The 14102-nt window shown below is 43.5% G+C and overlaps 1 protein-coding gene across 1 annotated transcript in view; it reads right to left on the reverse strand.

Annotated features, from left to right (window-relative positions):
- LOC118411782 overlaps positions 1-14102 on the reverse strand; it is a 16761-nt gene continuing 2659 nt past the window's right edge. The window contains exons 2-11 of the mRNA XM_035814269.1: positions 13087-13151; positions 11674-12900; positions 11228-11394; positions 10918-11096; positions 10139-10526; positions 9685-9902; positions 3021-4161; positions 2438-2616; positions 1688-2096; positions 1-1232 (exon numbers count right to left, since the gene is read on the reverse strand). Of these exons, the coding sequence (XP_035670162.1) occupies positions 997-1232; positions 1688-2096; positions 2438-2616; positions 3021-4161; positions 9685-9902; positions 10139-10526; positions 10918-11096; positions 11228-11394; positions 11674-12842 (4086 nt within the window). The 5' untranslated portion in view covers positions 12843-12900; positions 13087-13151 and the 3' untranslated portion in view covers positions 1-996. The remainder of the gene's footprint in view (positions 1233-1687; positions 2097-2437; positions 2617-3020; positions 4162-9684; positions 9903-10138; positions 10527-10917; positions 11097-11227; positions 11395-11673; positions 12901-13086; positions 13152-14102) is intronic.

Genomic DNA, 14102 nt, shown 5'->3' on the forward strand with positions numbered 1-14102 from the left:
GTGTAATGGGACCACGCTGTTTCAATGTAGAGTTTAATCAGTTGGTGGTTGAATATAAGGTTAATCATGTTTCTGAATCTATAGAAATATGTGTATGGAGAATTATGCATAATCTGTAGTGCACTTTTGCTTTCAGTCATTCATCATAAGAAGCTATAATTATTATCAGGACAGACTACACTAAGCATGTGTATGTTTTAATTTCTGTCCAGAGCAGAGTAGAGCAAAGCAGAGTAGTAGACATTTGATAATATTTTCATTTAATTTACTTTACATTGTACAAATTGGGAAATATATCAAAGAATGTTTATACCTTAGAACCAATGGTGTAAATGATACTCTAGACTCATCATGTTGATATATTGATACTTATTCATAGAGATTCATGCAGGTGGGTGATCGTATAAACCTGTTTGTTCAGATATATAGTTGTAGTAGACCTTACAAAAGTCGCTGTTCTTTTGTTGTATCAATAAAGATCATCATGATTAATCTAGAGAGCAGATCCTTCTTGTCTTGGTCCAATACCGTATCATTGCTTTATTTCAAATACAATAAATGTTGTATCTGTCTAGCCGCTGGTTACAACTATAGCTTACAATTACAATACATGTACATGTACCTAATTACGGCTCTTGTGAATGTATTTAGTATATGATTCTGAACAGAATCTTAAAATCCAATTTTACCATGTTTAATACTGCATATAGTTACTTGTTGAGTCCAACGAGGCCCACGTGGTAGTAATGATTCATAAATGTTCTTTTAAATGTACATAATGGGGCATCGGTTCAGTTCTACTCTTAAATACAAGGTCGAAAGGACAATATAAAGCTATGTAAAATCAAGATTATTCTTTATATTATTGAACGCTCTTCCCTTAACTGAGGCCATTGCACTGGTGGTTCACTGTAGTATAGAGTTAGTAAGACTGCAGTACAGGTGTAGTATCTTCACACGTTACACTGACGGCTGGAAAGTTCATCTCATCCGACATCAGGCGATGAACGTCTTCTGGACGCGCTGGATGCGGGCCCGGCACATGGGGCACCTCCCTCCGCGCGCGCGCAGCATCTGCACGCAGTTCTCACAGCAGCACATGTGTCCGCACGGGATGAGCACCATGCACGCGCTCTCGTCCATGCAGATCTTACACGTGCGCTCCTCAAGCAGCTGCTGCAGCTGCCGCTGGAGGCTGCTGACGTCAGAGGGGGCCGGGTTCTCCTCAACACCTGTGGTACACGAGTGTGCAGGCGCAATGTATTATAATCATTAGAAATAGTTTCGTCTGTTCTATTAAAACCGAGTGGCCAGGTACATTGCAGAAGTTTGACTTTTACGGACACATGAACTAGAGACTCCGGTATCAAATTTGTGAACTTAGAACAAGCAATGGAGTCAAATATGTACTAGCCTGGTCCCGACCTCCAGGTCCAAACACATACCACAATGTATTATGTATAATATAGCAATTAGAGAAAAAAAGATCTAATACAAACGTTATAATAGCCTGATATCCATCCAATTCTAGCAATTGTATATATACTACGACAATATCGTGACACAAACATGTAGCTAGGCAATAAGATGAATCAGGGACTTTGTTAGGCGGATCGCTCAGTTAGTCAACAATGGTTGCCAGGGTACTAGGATATGTTGGCAACTTTTCTATCGACGTATTGCTTACCTTGTGCGGCAAGTTGTGCCTCACTTGGGTCCGGTGGGGCCTGTGCTCCGGACACAGGTGGACTCTCCTGTGTGGTTTGAGTCTTTGCCTCAGCCGCGTTCTTCTTGTCCTCATCCTCGGAGCCATTCTGACCCTCCCCGTGAGCTAGGAGAGCCTCTACAATGTCTGTCATCTTCGCGAACGGTCTCCCGTGCCTCCTCAGTTGCTTATGGACGATGTTTTCCACCTGTTGACGCTCGAAGCCCATCTCGAGAGCGCTCTGGATCAGACGTGAGTCCATGGCTTCCTGAAACATGGCGTGGTACGGTGTCTCCGTCTGTGGGTTCTGTACGCCGGCCTGTTGAGACCCAATGGTGACTGCGCCACTGGACACGAAGGCTTGGTTGAACGTCTCTTCCTCCTGACGAACCTAACACATTGAGGACCAAACAAGCAAGCTCTGGATGACGTTTTTTAAACATAATATACATTGTAATGTTCAACAATTCCATGTTCACTATAAATAATGTAATGGAGCTATATCACATTCCCCGTGCGCAGGTCCAAAGATCGAGACGATGAAATCACAGAGACCTGAAAGTGTATCAAAGCGACTCTCTATTTTGATTGAAATGGCATCGTCAACGTGACAACTATAGCCATTTTGATTTTATCCCATGTATCTATCGTCTATTGGATCTTTCTTTTGCTAGTGTGAAGGCACTAGACTAAGCTTCTTTTCGTGAACTAACCCTGTCAAATAGAACACACCTGTCCCAGCACTGGATGGCGCCGTTTGACTTCTTGGATAAAGCTGAGGGTTTTCTGGCGCAGAACAAAGTCACACTCTTCCCCGTACCAGCGCGCATGCTCCGTCCATGGGTCATCCCCCGCCTGCCAGTCCTTCAGGCCGCCATCGCACCAAAAACACCTCACCTGGTCATCCATATCTGGAGAGGGAGCCAGGGAGAAACGTTACGGTTCTTTCTATCTGCTGAACACCATATGAATCCACGCACATCTGTCCTTGGTGCTGAACGCAACCCGCCCACAAACGCACTTGGTAATTGGTACTGAACACCTTCCACTCTTAGATCCCAACAAACTCCACAAACACACAAACATACCTGTCCTTGGTGCTGAACACCACACAAGTATACCTGTCCTTGGTGCTGAACAACATCCACAAAGATATACGCAGTGAAAACAAACACACACAAACGCTGAACAAGGTTACCGTATAATTTTCAAATACAACAGGGACCAGTATTGAATTTAAAAAAAAACTGGATAAACTATATATCAAAAGCAACATATTATATAAGCTGAAGAAGTAACAATTTCCACTACTTACATGTGTAATAGAACCCAGCCTGTGCCAGTTTCCGCGGTGCAATAGGACTGTACAGCGGCCATCTCAAGAACGTGGAGACTCGCAGTTCTTCGGACGACAGATCGGGGCGTTTTGGGCCCTTTTTATTCTCTGTTTGAGGTCGTTTTTCTGTCTCATGTGAGTAGCGACTCTGCTGTTGACACTGTGAGCTCAATGTTGCTGACTGAGGTAAACTAGATTGTCGAATAAAGGGCGATAACTTTGCAGTGCCGTTCGTATCCTCATGCGACGTAGTAGGCTGTCTGGTAGATTCTAGCGGGACGTTTGCGGTTGCGTACCCCCGAATGAAAGGACAGTGGGAGTAATGTCGTTCGTGTTCGACTTTGGGATCATCTCCTTGCTCCCACTGGTGTAGAACCCCGCCACAAAACGCACACTCTACTTTATCTCGTACACCAAGATAGAAGAAGCCCAGTTTTGCCAACTGTTCTGGAGATACGGGCGTGTCCATCGGCCATCCGTACCCGTAGTACGTGTGTAAGCGGTGGAGTTCGGTATTCAGGTCTTTTGGGCACAAGCTGCTGCACGATCGTACGTCGTTCACAACAGTTTTCTTTGAATTCGAAGCACCTGCATCTGTCGAATCGATCTTACTTTCATATTTAAGACTCGACAGCGGTCTTTGTGTCTTGCATTCTCCATTGAAACGATGGCCACTTCCTCCATCTGGAACATCTAACGCTTTCGAGTTTGAACATTGTGGATATAGTCGGTTGTGTTTTCCTATTGGCTCGTTGTGATCTGTCCAACTTTCTATATCTATCGCCCCATTACACCGGTAACAGACAAGTTTGTTTCCAGTCCCTGGATAGTATAGCCCAGCATTGGCTAGTTTACGGACATTCATTGACAATAGCAAATTATTTAAAAGAGCAAAAGATGCCATCCTGTTAATGGCCACAGAGAGGCAAATTTCCGACTGAGGAAGGTTTTCTTGTTGACCGTTTTCCCTTGCTGTTGGCAGTGTTGCCTCCGCTCGTCCGAGTCTTGCCATGTCTCTCACCAAATCAGGTTCGTCCTGTCCTTTGGTGCCGTATCCTTGGGCCATGTTTGCTTTTAATTGTGAATATTTCTCCCTTTTTCTTTTTGTTTGCTTTGAATATCACTTAGGATCTCTGTTTTAATTGGATAGAATCCGCTGTCTTCTCGATCGCCTTGCATGTGTCTTTCGCTGCAAAGGTTTTACAAAATATACATTGGTACACTGTCATGTCAAGCACCCCAGTCAACACTTCTTTGAAACTGCTTCTTTTACATGGTAACATGCAACTTGACGTATTCAAAGCTGGTAAAGCTAAAAGATCTCTAAAACTCGGCTGGATTTTAAATCTGTATCTACCTTTATACTGCAGCTACATGCATGTACTTCCTCAGGTCGAAGAAAACAATCCATTTCATCGATTTTGATCACCTTTTACACACACCCAAACTGTACAAACACATTCGTGCATACATAGGTGTACTGACTTGAGTGTAACAGCTATTTGTTTAATAAGCTATAAGTAATTATTTTGTAAGTCTAGGCGACCGCTAGCCGTTGCGACTGACTACATTTAAGAGGAAGCAGACAACAGTGGCCACGGCTAGGCGGCCGTGAATGTAGCATTGATACGTGGAACACCTGGTTTTGTCAGCTAACCAACACAAAACTTTAAAGTGGGTATTTGCGTGACATAAAACAAACGGTAGACTAAACAAAGCTAAAGTGCAGGCAACCGGATGCTCCCCTGCCATTTTAGTAACAAGTCAAGTAAAAGTCTGTTTTTGGGACTAAAATACGCCAGTAGACGTTGCAATATAAACTGAAAGGCACATTGAATGACGCAGCGAAACTAGACGCACAACGTATCTATACATAGGCTCCAGACTGAGTTTTGAAACACTCGAAACAACAGGTAAATTTCCCAGAAGGCTTAGCGAAGGCCTGTGGATTTTCTGACTGCGTCACACCCAGTCCTAAGCAAAGGCAAAATCTAGCACAATAAAGGAAACCCTTTGACTTAATATTGCTTCACCTGTGAACTTTGAGCCTTTAGCCCTCAATACATCACAATGGTTAGAGTCAGCTGACAGACCAGGCAGATGGATGATGTATGTTGACGTTGGCGACATGTAGGCACCTTCCTCTTACTGCTGACCGTGACCATGACGTCACGCACAATACAGGTGGAAAGTTTTATGAGGTCATAGTCTAAACATAGACCATGCAACTCTCGCGTGACATCACCGGCCAAAATATAACTTCTGTTAAAATAACGATCTTATCCTTACGCTCACTTCAAAAGTATAGTTCCTCTTTTCATCAGAAAAGGCCCCCTGCCATTGAATATCAACACGCCTGAGTTCCTGTTTCAGGGATGTCGAAAAGAGGAACTGTCCAGAGCGAAAGGTTTCGATAGTATTGGGTACTAAAAGAGGAAGTATTGTTCACACTAGAACGCGAAGCCGAAATGCTGAAGATATGCTGAATATGACGGCGTTATCAGAAATGTTAAGCATATGTTCGGTATGTTCTGGTGGTGCTGTGACAAAGCTACGATACATGTTTACCTGGACGAGTCTATTCAGCCTATGGGTGAGATGAATATTGAATAAATAATGATACTCACTTGGACAGAAGTCTCAACAAATACATCCCATGCTCGCTCGTACCCGACTGAAGGGGATCAAAATGAGGCTCACGGACTCGACCTTTGGCATTTCAGTCGGTTGTTATTCGTTTTGGAATGACAAAAACCCGTCTCGCGAGAACACGTACACAATCTCCACTTGTTATAGGCGCGGCAGTCATTGGAGGGCTTCTTTGGCATGTAGTTTTATACTTTATAGCCCTATGTTGAGAAGGCTAATCTATAAGACTACTGCAAAAGAAGCCCTCCAACAGTTACCGTGGCTACGCTAATAGATAAATTGTGAAAGACAGCAATGAAAAACACCCTGAGCACGAAAATATCCAGAACCAACAGAACTTATTAATATGTCTCAACAATTGTGTTGAAACTTGTATGTCTCTTAACCGTACTGTTAGCCTGGATACCATACCCCAACCTCAAAATATATCTTTACTTGAGATCGGGCTGGGGTTTGGTAACCAGGCTACCGTACTGTTTGAATTTGAGCCTTTTTGGAGCCCCAAAATTGCATCGCTAGGTTAAGGCCTAAATTCGATATTTTACGCGTTGGTGGCATAGGGTTCGCTTAAAATGCTGGGCTGTCTACCAGGCCAGGCTACCTGGCCTGGCTATGACGTCAGGCTTCTCAGATCCCCCCATTCATAGCCCCATCATGTGGCACTCAGCCAAAATAGCTGATTGACAGGCATAGCAATTGCTAATTTCAAACCCTGCCAGTGACCTGAGGTTGGCCTGTCCACTGGCTGGACCCTTCGGGAATGTGTCTGCAGAGGCGGCGGCACCATTTTTTAGTTGTGGGGGCGAAAATTTCTCATATCACTAAATCGAGGGCCGAAGGCCCGAGGTGTCGCGCCGGAGGCGCGACCCTTCTAGGGGGGTCCGGGGGCATGCACCCCCGGAAAAATTTCAAATCTAAACCCTCTGAAACGCTATTTCCTGTATTTTGAGGGGCAAATTTTGCTGCCAGACTAAGCTAACTTCAATGACATTTCTATCAAAAATACACATAGTTTTAGCTTTAGTTATTGAGGGCGACACCCCCAACATATTTTCACCATCTCGAGCAGCGAAGGTACGAGCCGTTGCAAGGTAGGTTCTGGAAATTTTTGATATCTAGACCCTCTGAAACGCCATTTCCTGTATTTTGAGGAAGAAATTTTGCAGACAGACTAAGCTGAATTTAATTAAAATTCTAGTAGAGAAAACGATTTTTGAGGGCGACGACCCACGCACCAGCATATTTTGCACTACGTCGTCGTGAGCCCCGAAGACGCAAGCCGCCGCAAGGGAGTTTTGGAGAAATTTTTAAATCAGGACACTTTGAATGCCATTTCCTGCATTTGAGGGAAACATTTTGCTTGTAAACAAATCTAAGTTTGATAATGAAATTTCTACTAGAAAAAGGTCGTGGGGGACGACGCTCTGGTAGCATTTCCCCACCATGTCCAGTGCCGACGGCGCGAATCCTCACAAGGGAGGTCCTTTGAAATTTTGAAATCTGGACCCTCTGAAACGTCATTTCCTGCATTTTCAGGGCCAAATTTTGCCAGTAGACTAGCGAGATTTGATGAAATTTCCATTAGTGAAAATATACACTAAGCTTCAGCTTGATTTTATGTGTTTCAGCTTATTTTATCGTGGGGGCATTTTTTGTGGGGGCAGCCGCCCCCACTGCCCCCATGGTGCCGCCGCCACTGGTCTGGGAGGCCTTCCTTTATGGTGTGTCAGGAACACATTCAAGTGCTGTACCAGCACTGTGTTCGGTACATGCTTTAGGTTGTTAGACCTAGAAAACAGAGGTCCTGGGTTCAAATCTTTTGACATGTCACAAAATCTGTGCTGATTACAGTACTTTCCCCACTCCAACTTGTACAAGGGGGTTGGAGAGAGGATTGGGCTCTGTCCTGGACACAAAAATTGTACAGTGGATAACAATCCACAGCCTCAAAAAGGCTATGTGACTACCGAGATTGTATATGTCAACATGGCATACTAGCATAGAGAACAAGGAGGTACATGTAATGATACCCCCCTTGGTCAGTACAAGTTTAGCTTTACAATGATTTATGCTCTTCCTTCTTGTTGCACAAGCTGAGATAGTTTCTGTTCTAGAAGACAGATATTCAATAAAGAAACGAATTTCTGTTGCTGGCAAGCCCATTCTTACACACAAACACACACACATTCACACACACACAAACATACACCCACACAGTACTGGTACTTGTGTTCCTGACACGCTGCAAGCAAGGCCTCCCTTAGACACATCCCAAAGGACCCAGCCAGTGGTGGACAGGCCAGCATCAGGTCACTGGTAGGGTTTGAGATTAGCAATTACTATGCCTGTCAATCAGCTATTTTGGCTGAGTGCCATATGATGGGGCTATGAATGGGGGGATCTGAGCAGCCTGACGTGATAGCCAGGCCAGGTAGACAGGCCAGGTAGCCTGGCCTGGTAGACAGCCCAGCCTTTTAAGCGAACCCGGTGGCATAGTGGGTTTAATATGTAAAGTTTATTAGTACATGATGTAAAGACATTGTCGGTTGCCATTCTTGTGAATACGTCAGCCAATGCCACCGGCCCACTATTTCTGGACTTTTCACTTTAGCTAACTGGCGTGGTCATCTCACAACTGACCAATACGATCCGTGTGGATGTAATGCACATTCTCGGTACAGAAACCGTTGCAGTTTCACAGTAAACACACAATAAGGGGTCTTGTGAGTCAAAATGGCGGTTGCTGCCGTTCACATTTTGGCACAGAGCCAATGTGTGCACGCACTGTTCACATGCACACAGGGGAATCCCCCTCCAACGGTTTTGGGGCGTTTCGCATGCGCAGTCGTTCGTTTTTCAAATTTAAGGTTTCAACGGACCGAACGACAGCGTTTAGTTGTGTTGACCTGCGTCATACGTCAACCGCGGGAAGTAAGGTGTTCTGCCACTTGCAACAGAAGACCAAGGGACTATAGAAGGAAGCCATCCACAGGTGTAGTCTGGAAGTACATTGACTGCGTCAGTTGTTAAGGTACTTCTTTCTAACGTTTCTTTCATGAAATCAACAATGTAAATCTGGAAACTGTTCATTTGATAAGTGTTGCACATTTGTTAAGATCGCTGGGTCAGGTGCCCCTATTCCGACAGGGCTGCTTGTGGTCTAGAATTCAGACGTTCTTGAAATGTTTTACAATACTGCGAGGTTTTATGACTCACTTTTATCATAACGTTCGTGCGTTTTCACATTTGTATGAAGGGAATTCGGGACGCAATTGAAAAGGGCTGTGTTCATGTCGAGGTTTTGTTATGTTGTGCGCCCATGTCCGCTTCGTGGTAACGTTATAGATAAGCATTCACAGTGGATGTCGTCCATAGCTAGCTATGGCGTGGCATAGTTGATTAATATAACATTGCTAGTACCGGTGGCAAGGAACATTTTCATTAACCCTTCTTCGCTTTGAGTCATTGGGAATGGTTTTCATGCCACTTTTGAGTAGGAAAATGTCTCCCAGGGTTTCTTTGTGTAGGACGGGAGAACATCGCTTCACTGTGACGTAATTCCTACCCTTGTGACTTGGCTGATTGAAAAACACACCACGAGTCGCACATTTTCAATGGAAGGGGGATGCTGTTCGGAGAACACCATTTTATAGCAAACTTAAAACGTTGATGGAACAGATTGTGGTCGGCTAGCATATACGAGCGTTCCCGTCTAAGACTACAGTAATTTGTAACTGCTTTTTATACTACTACTACTAATATTACTACTGGAACACAATTTACTACTACTACTACTACTTCTATTACTTCTGCAACGAAACAAAATTCTAAACTACAATGTCTACATACACAATTCTAACTGGAAAGTTGTACAACAGATATGGACCTGAAAATCTGAGTTTCTCAATAAAGAGATTCTAACTTGGTTCCTATTAGAACTGAACATACAGACTGATATTGTGTAGATACGTTTTATTTTTCATGTGTCTCTTTAAGCGAGGAAAGCACGCTGGACTTTCAGGATGCGTGCTCTGCATATTGGGCACTTTCTCCCTCTTGATCTCATAGTGTGAGCACAGCCCTCACAACAGCACAGGTGGCCACATGGAATGAACACCATGGTGGCATCATTAGTCATGCAAATTTTACACATGCGCTCTTCTTTCATTCGTTGAAGCCTCCGTTGAAGTTCCTCCATTGAAGCAGGTGTTTCTGCAAGAAAAACAATCACGATATCAAAACCAAATGTCCAAGAAATTTTTACCACATCTTCTTAGTAAACTTTGTATTTGAAAAATGTGTCAAAAGCTAATTCATCATTTATAAACTCTAAGTGGCAACAGATTTTTCTCTGGAGTTACAGCGTATCTATATGCTTTCTGTTCACCTAAACCATATATTCAAAATGTACAAATTGATACAGTAGATAGTGCTTGAGTCAAATTTACCATCTTCAGGCTCTTCCATCTGCTCTACAGCTGGCTCCTGGTTTCCAGTTGGTGTTGGCCCCACCGCATTTCTGTCCTCCTCATCTTCTGTGTAGGGATCTTCTGCTGGTTCTTCGTTGTCATCCATTGCTAGCAATGCTTCAACAAGGTCTGTCATGGTTGTGAAAGGTCCTCTACGTGCACGGAGCCTCCTGCGTACGACAATCTCTACGTTCTGCTGGCCGAAGCCCATTTCTACAACGTTCCTTACTACTCTAGAGTCCATGGCATCTAAGACGCGTTCCTCAAACTCATCTTCCGGGTCCCCCTCCCCTACTTGGACTGTGACATTTGCAGCACCTACTATGAAGTCCTGAACAAAGTCCTGCTGTGAGTAGTGATGTGCAACCTGGAAATGATGAAAACACAACAGGTTTAGATCTTCAAATTATGCAGTTCAACTGTTGTCAAAAACTGTGCCAATTTAGTACTTAATTTATACCAAAATTTGGTGACAGCAAGCATCTAGCTTCATGCTTTCTATTATTAATTAACTGTTTCTCTGGTTGTTGATATAATGGTTCTATCCATCATGATGATTGGCAAACTCGTGCATTTTCTCTGATACTCATCCATGGCCCTTGGACTATGCATTCCTGTCTATGAAATGACATTTTAATTATGATATTTAGGTTTTATATGTTTGAGATAACATAATTGGATACCTTTACCTATTTGTTACATCGGCAGGCACACTATTGTAAGCCATCTTTCAAAATCTAAATCTCATGACTACTTACCTGTACGAGTGAAGGAAAGGTGTTCTTTATCTGACGGACATAGCCAATGCCTCGTTCTCGTAGCACAAAGCCACACTCCTCCCCGTACCAGCGCGCATGTTCTGTCCAAGGGTCGTCCCCTGCCTGCCAGTCCTTCAGGCCTCCCTCACACCAGTAGCACTTGACTTGGTCATCAATATCTGGAAATAAGTGCAGGAAATTTTCCCGGTTAGAAGATCCAAATACAAGCCTGTCCAAGAATACATCCATGCTATGAAGCCCAAGCATGTCCACAGAATCCCTGCATATATTTTATTGGGAGAACACTCACATGTATAATAAAACCCAGCCTGTGCAAGCTTGCGTGGTGATATAGGACTGTAAAGTGGCCAGCGGAAGAATGTTGACAGTCGGTCTTCTTCTGATGACAGCTCTGGATGTTTGGGATGGTCGGTTCCACCAGGCGGTGGAGGTGGTTCACTCTCTATGTGCCCACGCCTTTAGAAAAAAAAAGATAGAAAAAGATACATCTTAGAAATATATTAGGTGTAGACTGTGCATGCAAAATAAGACCAGTAACTGGAAGCAAAAAAGGTGTGTGCTATAGCTGATTAGAAAATACTGTTATGTATGTTTATGCAAGCAACATGAAATTATACAATATTTGAAGATATGCTCTTAGACACAGAACATAACTTCAGTAACTGGAACTAGTAGTACATCTGTGAGCAGCATACAGTACTTAAATATATACAGGAAAGCAGACAGCGATGATACCTCTCAGATTGTTGTTGTTCGACCGTTGAATCCTGCTGGGCAAAGTTCCTCCACTGTCCACTTGACTGTTGCTCTGTACAGCTGTCAGGGCTGTCTTGGGGAACATTAGGGGTTGCAGGGTTGTCCAGTGGAACGTTAGAGGTTGCACAGTTCCGTATGAAGGGACAGTGTGGGTAATGTCGCTGATGTTCCGTCTTTGGATCGTCCCCCTCCTCCCATTGGTGGAGAACACCTCCACAGAATGCGCACTCAACTTTGTCTCGGACCCCGAGATAGAAGAAACCAAGCTTTGCCAACCGTTCTGGGCGAACTGGTGTTCCTTCTGGCCAGCCAAAGAAAGTGTGGACTCTATGAAGCTCTGTGTTCAAGTCTTTTGGACAGTGTTCACTGCAATTTTTTAGATTTCTTGGAGAGTCAACAGTGTCATATGCATAAAAGTCAGAAGCTGCGCATGCGTTACTTGCAGCATTTATGGATAATGTTTGCATTGGTTGAATACATGAATCAGGAGCATCGTTTCCCGGGCTAGAAGAAGATTGATGTCCACCAATGTTTAATGCGGCAGATGTAGCATTGTCTGGTACGTCCACACCACTAGGTGCTGAAGAAATGCTGCTATGAGATCGTAGGGGTGCATTGTCTCTCAAAAAAAGTTCTCTTGCAAATTGACAGTCTGGGTTCTCTTGGTAATGTTTTTGAAGGGGTACATCCCCCTCCATCCATCCACTAAATGTTCTACCACATTGAAAGCATTGTACTGTATCACCTTGTCCTGTGAAGAACAGTCCAGCCTTTGCCATCTTGCGGGGTTTTATATTTGCATTCCTGTCTGGCCAAATTGCAAATGATCCAAGCCTTATAATTTCACTTGAATATTTTGGATCTACGTCCAGGCCTACTTGAGCCTCTGCACCATACACTAGGGAGCAAGCACTACTACATTCTGGGTTTGAGCCTTCTACAGCAGAAGCTTCTGTGCTAGGAATTAGCAGTGCTGGATCCCCAACACACGTAGGCGTGGCAGTATCCTCGGCATTTGCATGGTCTGTTTGCCAAGGATGCTGCCCACGCCCTGGTGCAGAGGCTGAAGTAGGACCTTGTGATGCCGACATGCTGCATCTGCTGTTGAGATTTTCTCTACCATGATTTTGAACACCGATAAGACTCATTGTTACAAATTCTGGAATGCAATGCACTTGAACTTGTAGCAGGGGTTTTGATGTTGACCTGGGGAATGCAAAAGAACAATGCATGAAATACAATTGCAACTTGCAAATAATGGTATCAAATGGTTTTCTGGTTACCGGTAGACCATTGTATTGGCATCTGCCAATAGAGCATAAGGTACAAAACGTATTTGAGATGATTAAGAAATGCTGTATGAAGAATTAGAAGAAGCAGGAATTTTTCTACCTTGATACCTCCAGTGGTTTTGTCGGTCACTCAGTCCTACTTCAGCCTCTGCACCAGTAATCAGACTGGAAAATACAAAACATTAGAAAAATTTAATATTGAACAAGCAAAATCATGCAATTGACCTTCCATAATGTCTGTACCAGAATTTAGGTCTTTGGGATCACATAAAATATCCATCTTCATCTATTTCAAAATCAAAGATTACAAGGAGTAGTATATCATCACTATATGGCCACTAAAAGATAGATTAAGATTTGTGGTAGGATTAAATAATGGCAATAAGTTTTAGATGTCTTATTAAAAGTTGCAAAAAACAAACAAAAGTTGCAATTAATTTTGTAAGAAATTAAGCAGGACAGAAAGGTAATCAACTTTAAGCAATAACCCCTTACAATTCTGCAGCAAAATTAGCCAGATGATGAAATTTACATTTGCAACATGAAAAGAAAGTGGACTTCAAGGTCAGTAGACAACTGACTCCAAAAGTGTCTGACATGCAACTGTAAAAGCCATGTTGTGTCAAAGATCTATGAGCTGCAGTCTGCAGTGTAATGCAAGGTGGTGCTTTTTACCTATACAGTATGCTGCTTAAATACCAAACAAACCAAAGATCATTGTAAACACTGGTACAACAGGTTTTGGCATGTCAACGCCTACAAAATAATCTATCTAGTGCTATTGGCTTAGCAAAATGTTTTCTCCTGACATTGTATGGCCCAGACAAATATAGGCCTGTGCAACATCAGCATTGATCTGTCCAAGGCAGTTCAAAAACCATAAGGGTACTTAGGCCCACTTCAAACAGACAACACTTATATAGTCATGCGACTGTTATTGACTATTATCATATAGCCAGGCGCCGCGGACCAATCAGAAGGCCCCGTTCCACGTTGGTTATGACGCCTTAACACGTAGATTCAGGCCAGGCAGGTGGGTATCGCTCCCCTGATTGGTCAAAATGAATCGACACCGGCACCGGTGTCGATTTGCATCGACACCGGCACCAGTGTCGA

The sequence above is a fragment of the Branchiostoma floridae genome, chromosome 3 (assembly GCF_000003815.2).
Source record: "Branchiostoma floridae strain S238N-H82 chromosome 3, Bfl_VNyyK, whole genome shotgun sequence".
NCBI classification, from domain to species: domain Eukaryota; kingdom Metazoa; phylum Chordata; class Leptocardii; order Amphioxiformes; family Branchiostomatidae; genus Branchiostoma; species Branchiostoma floridae.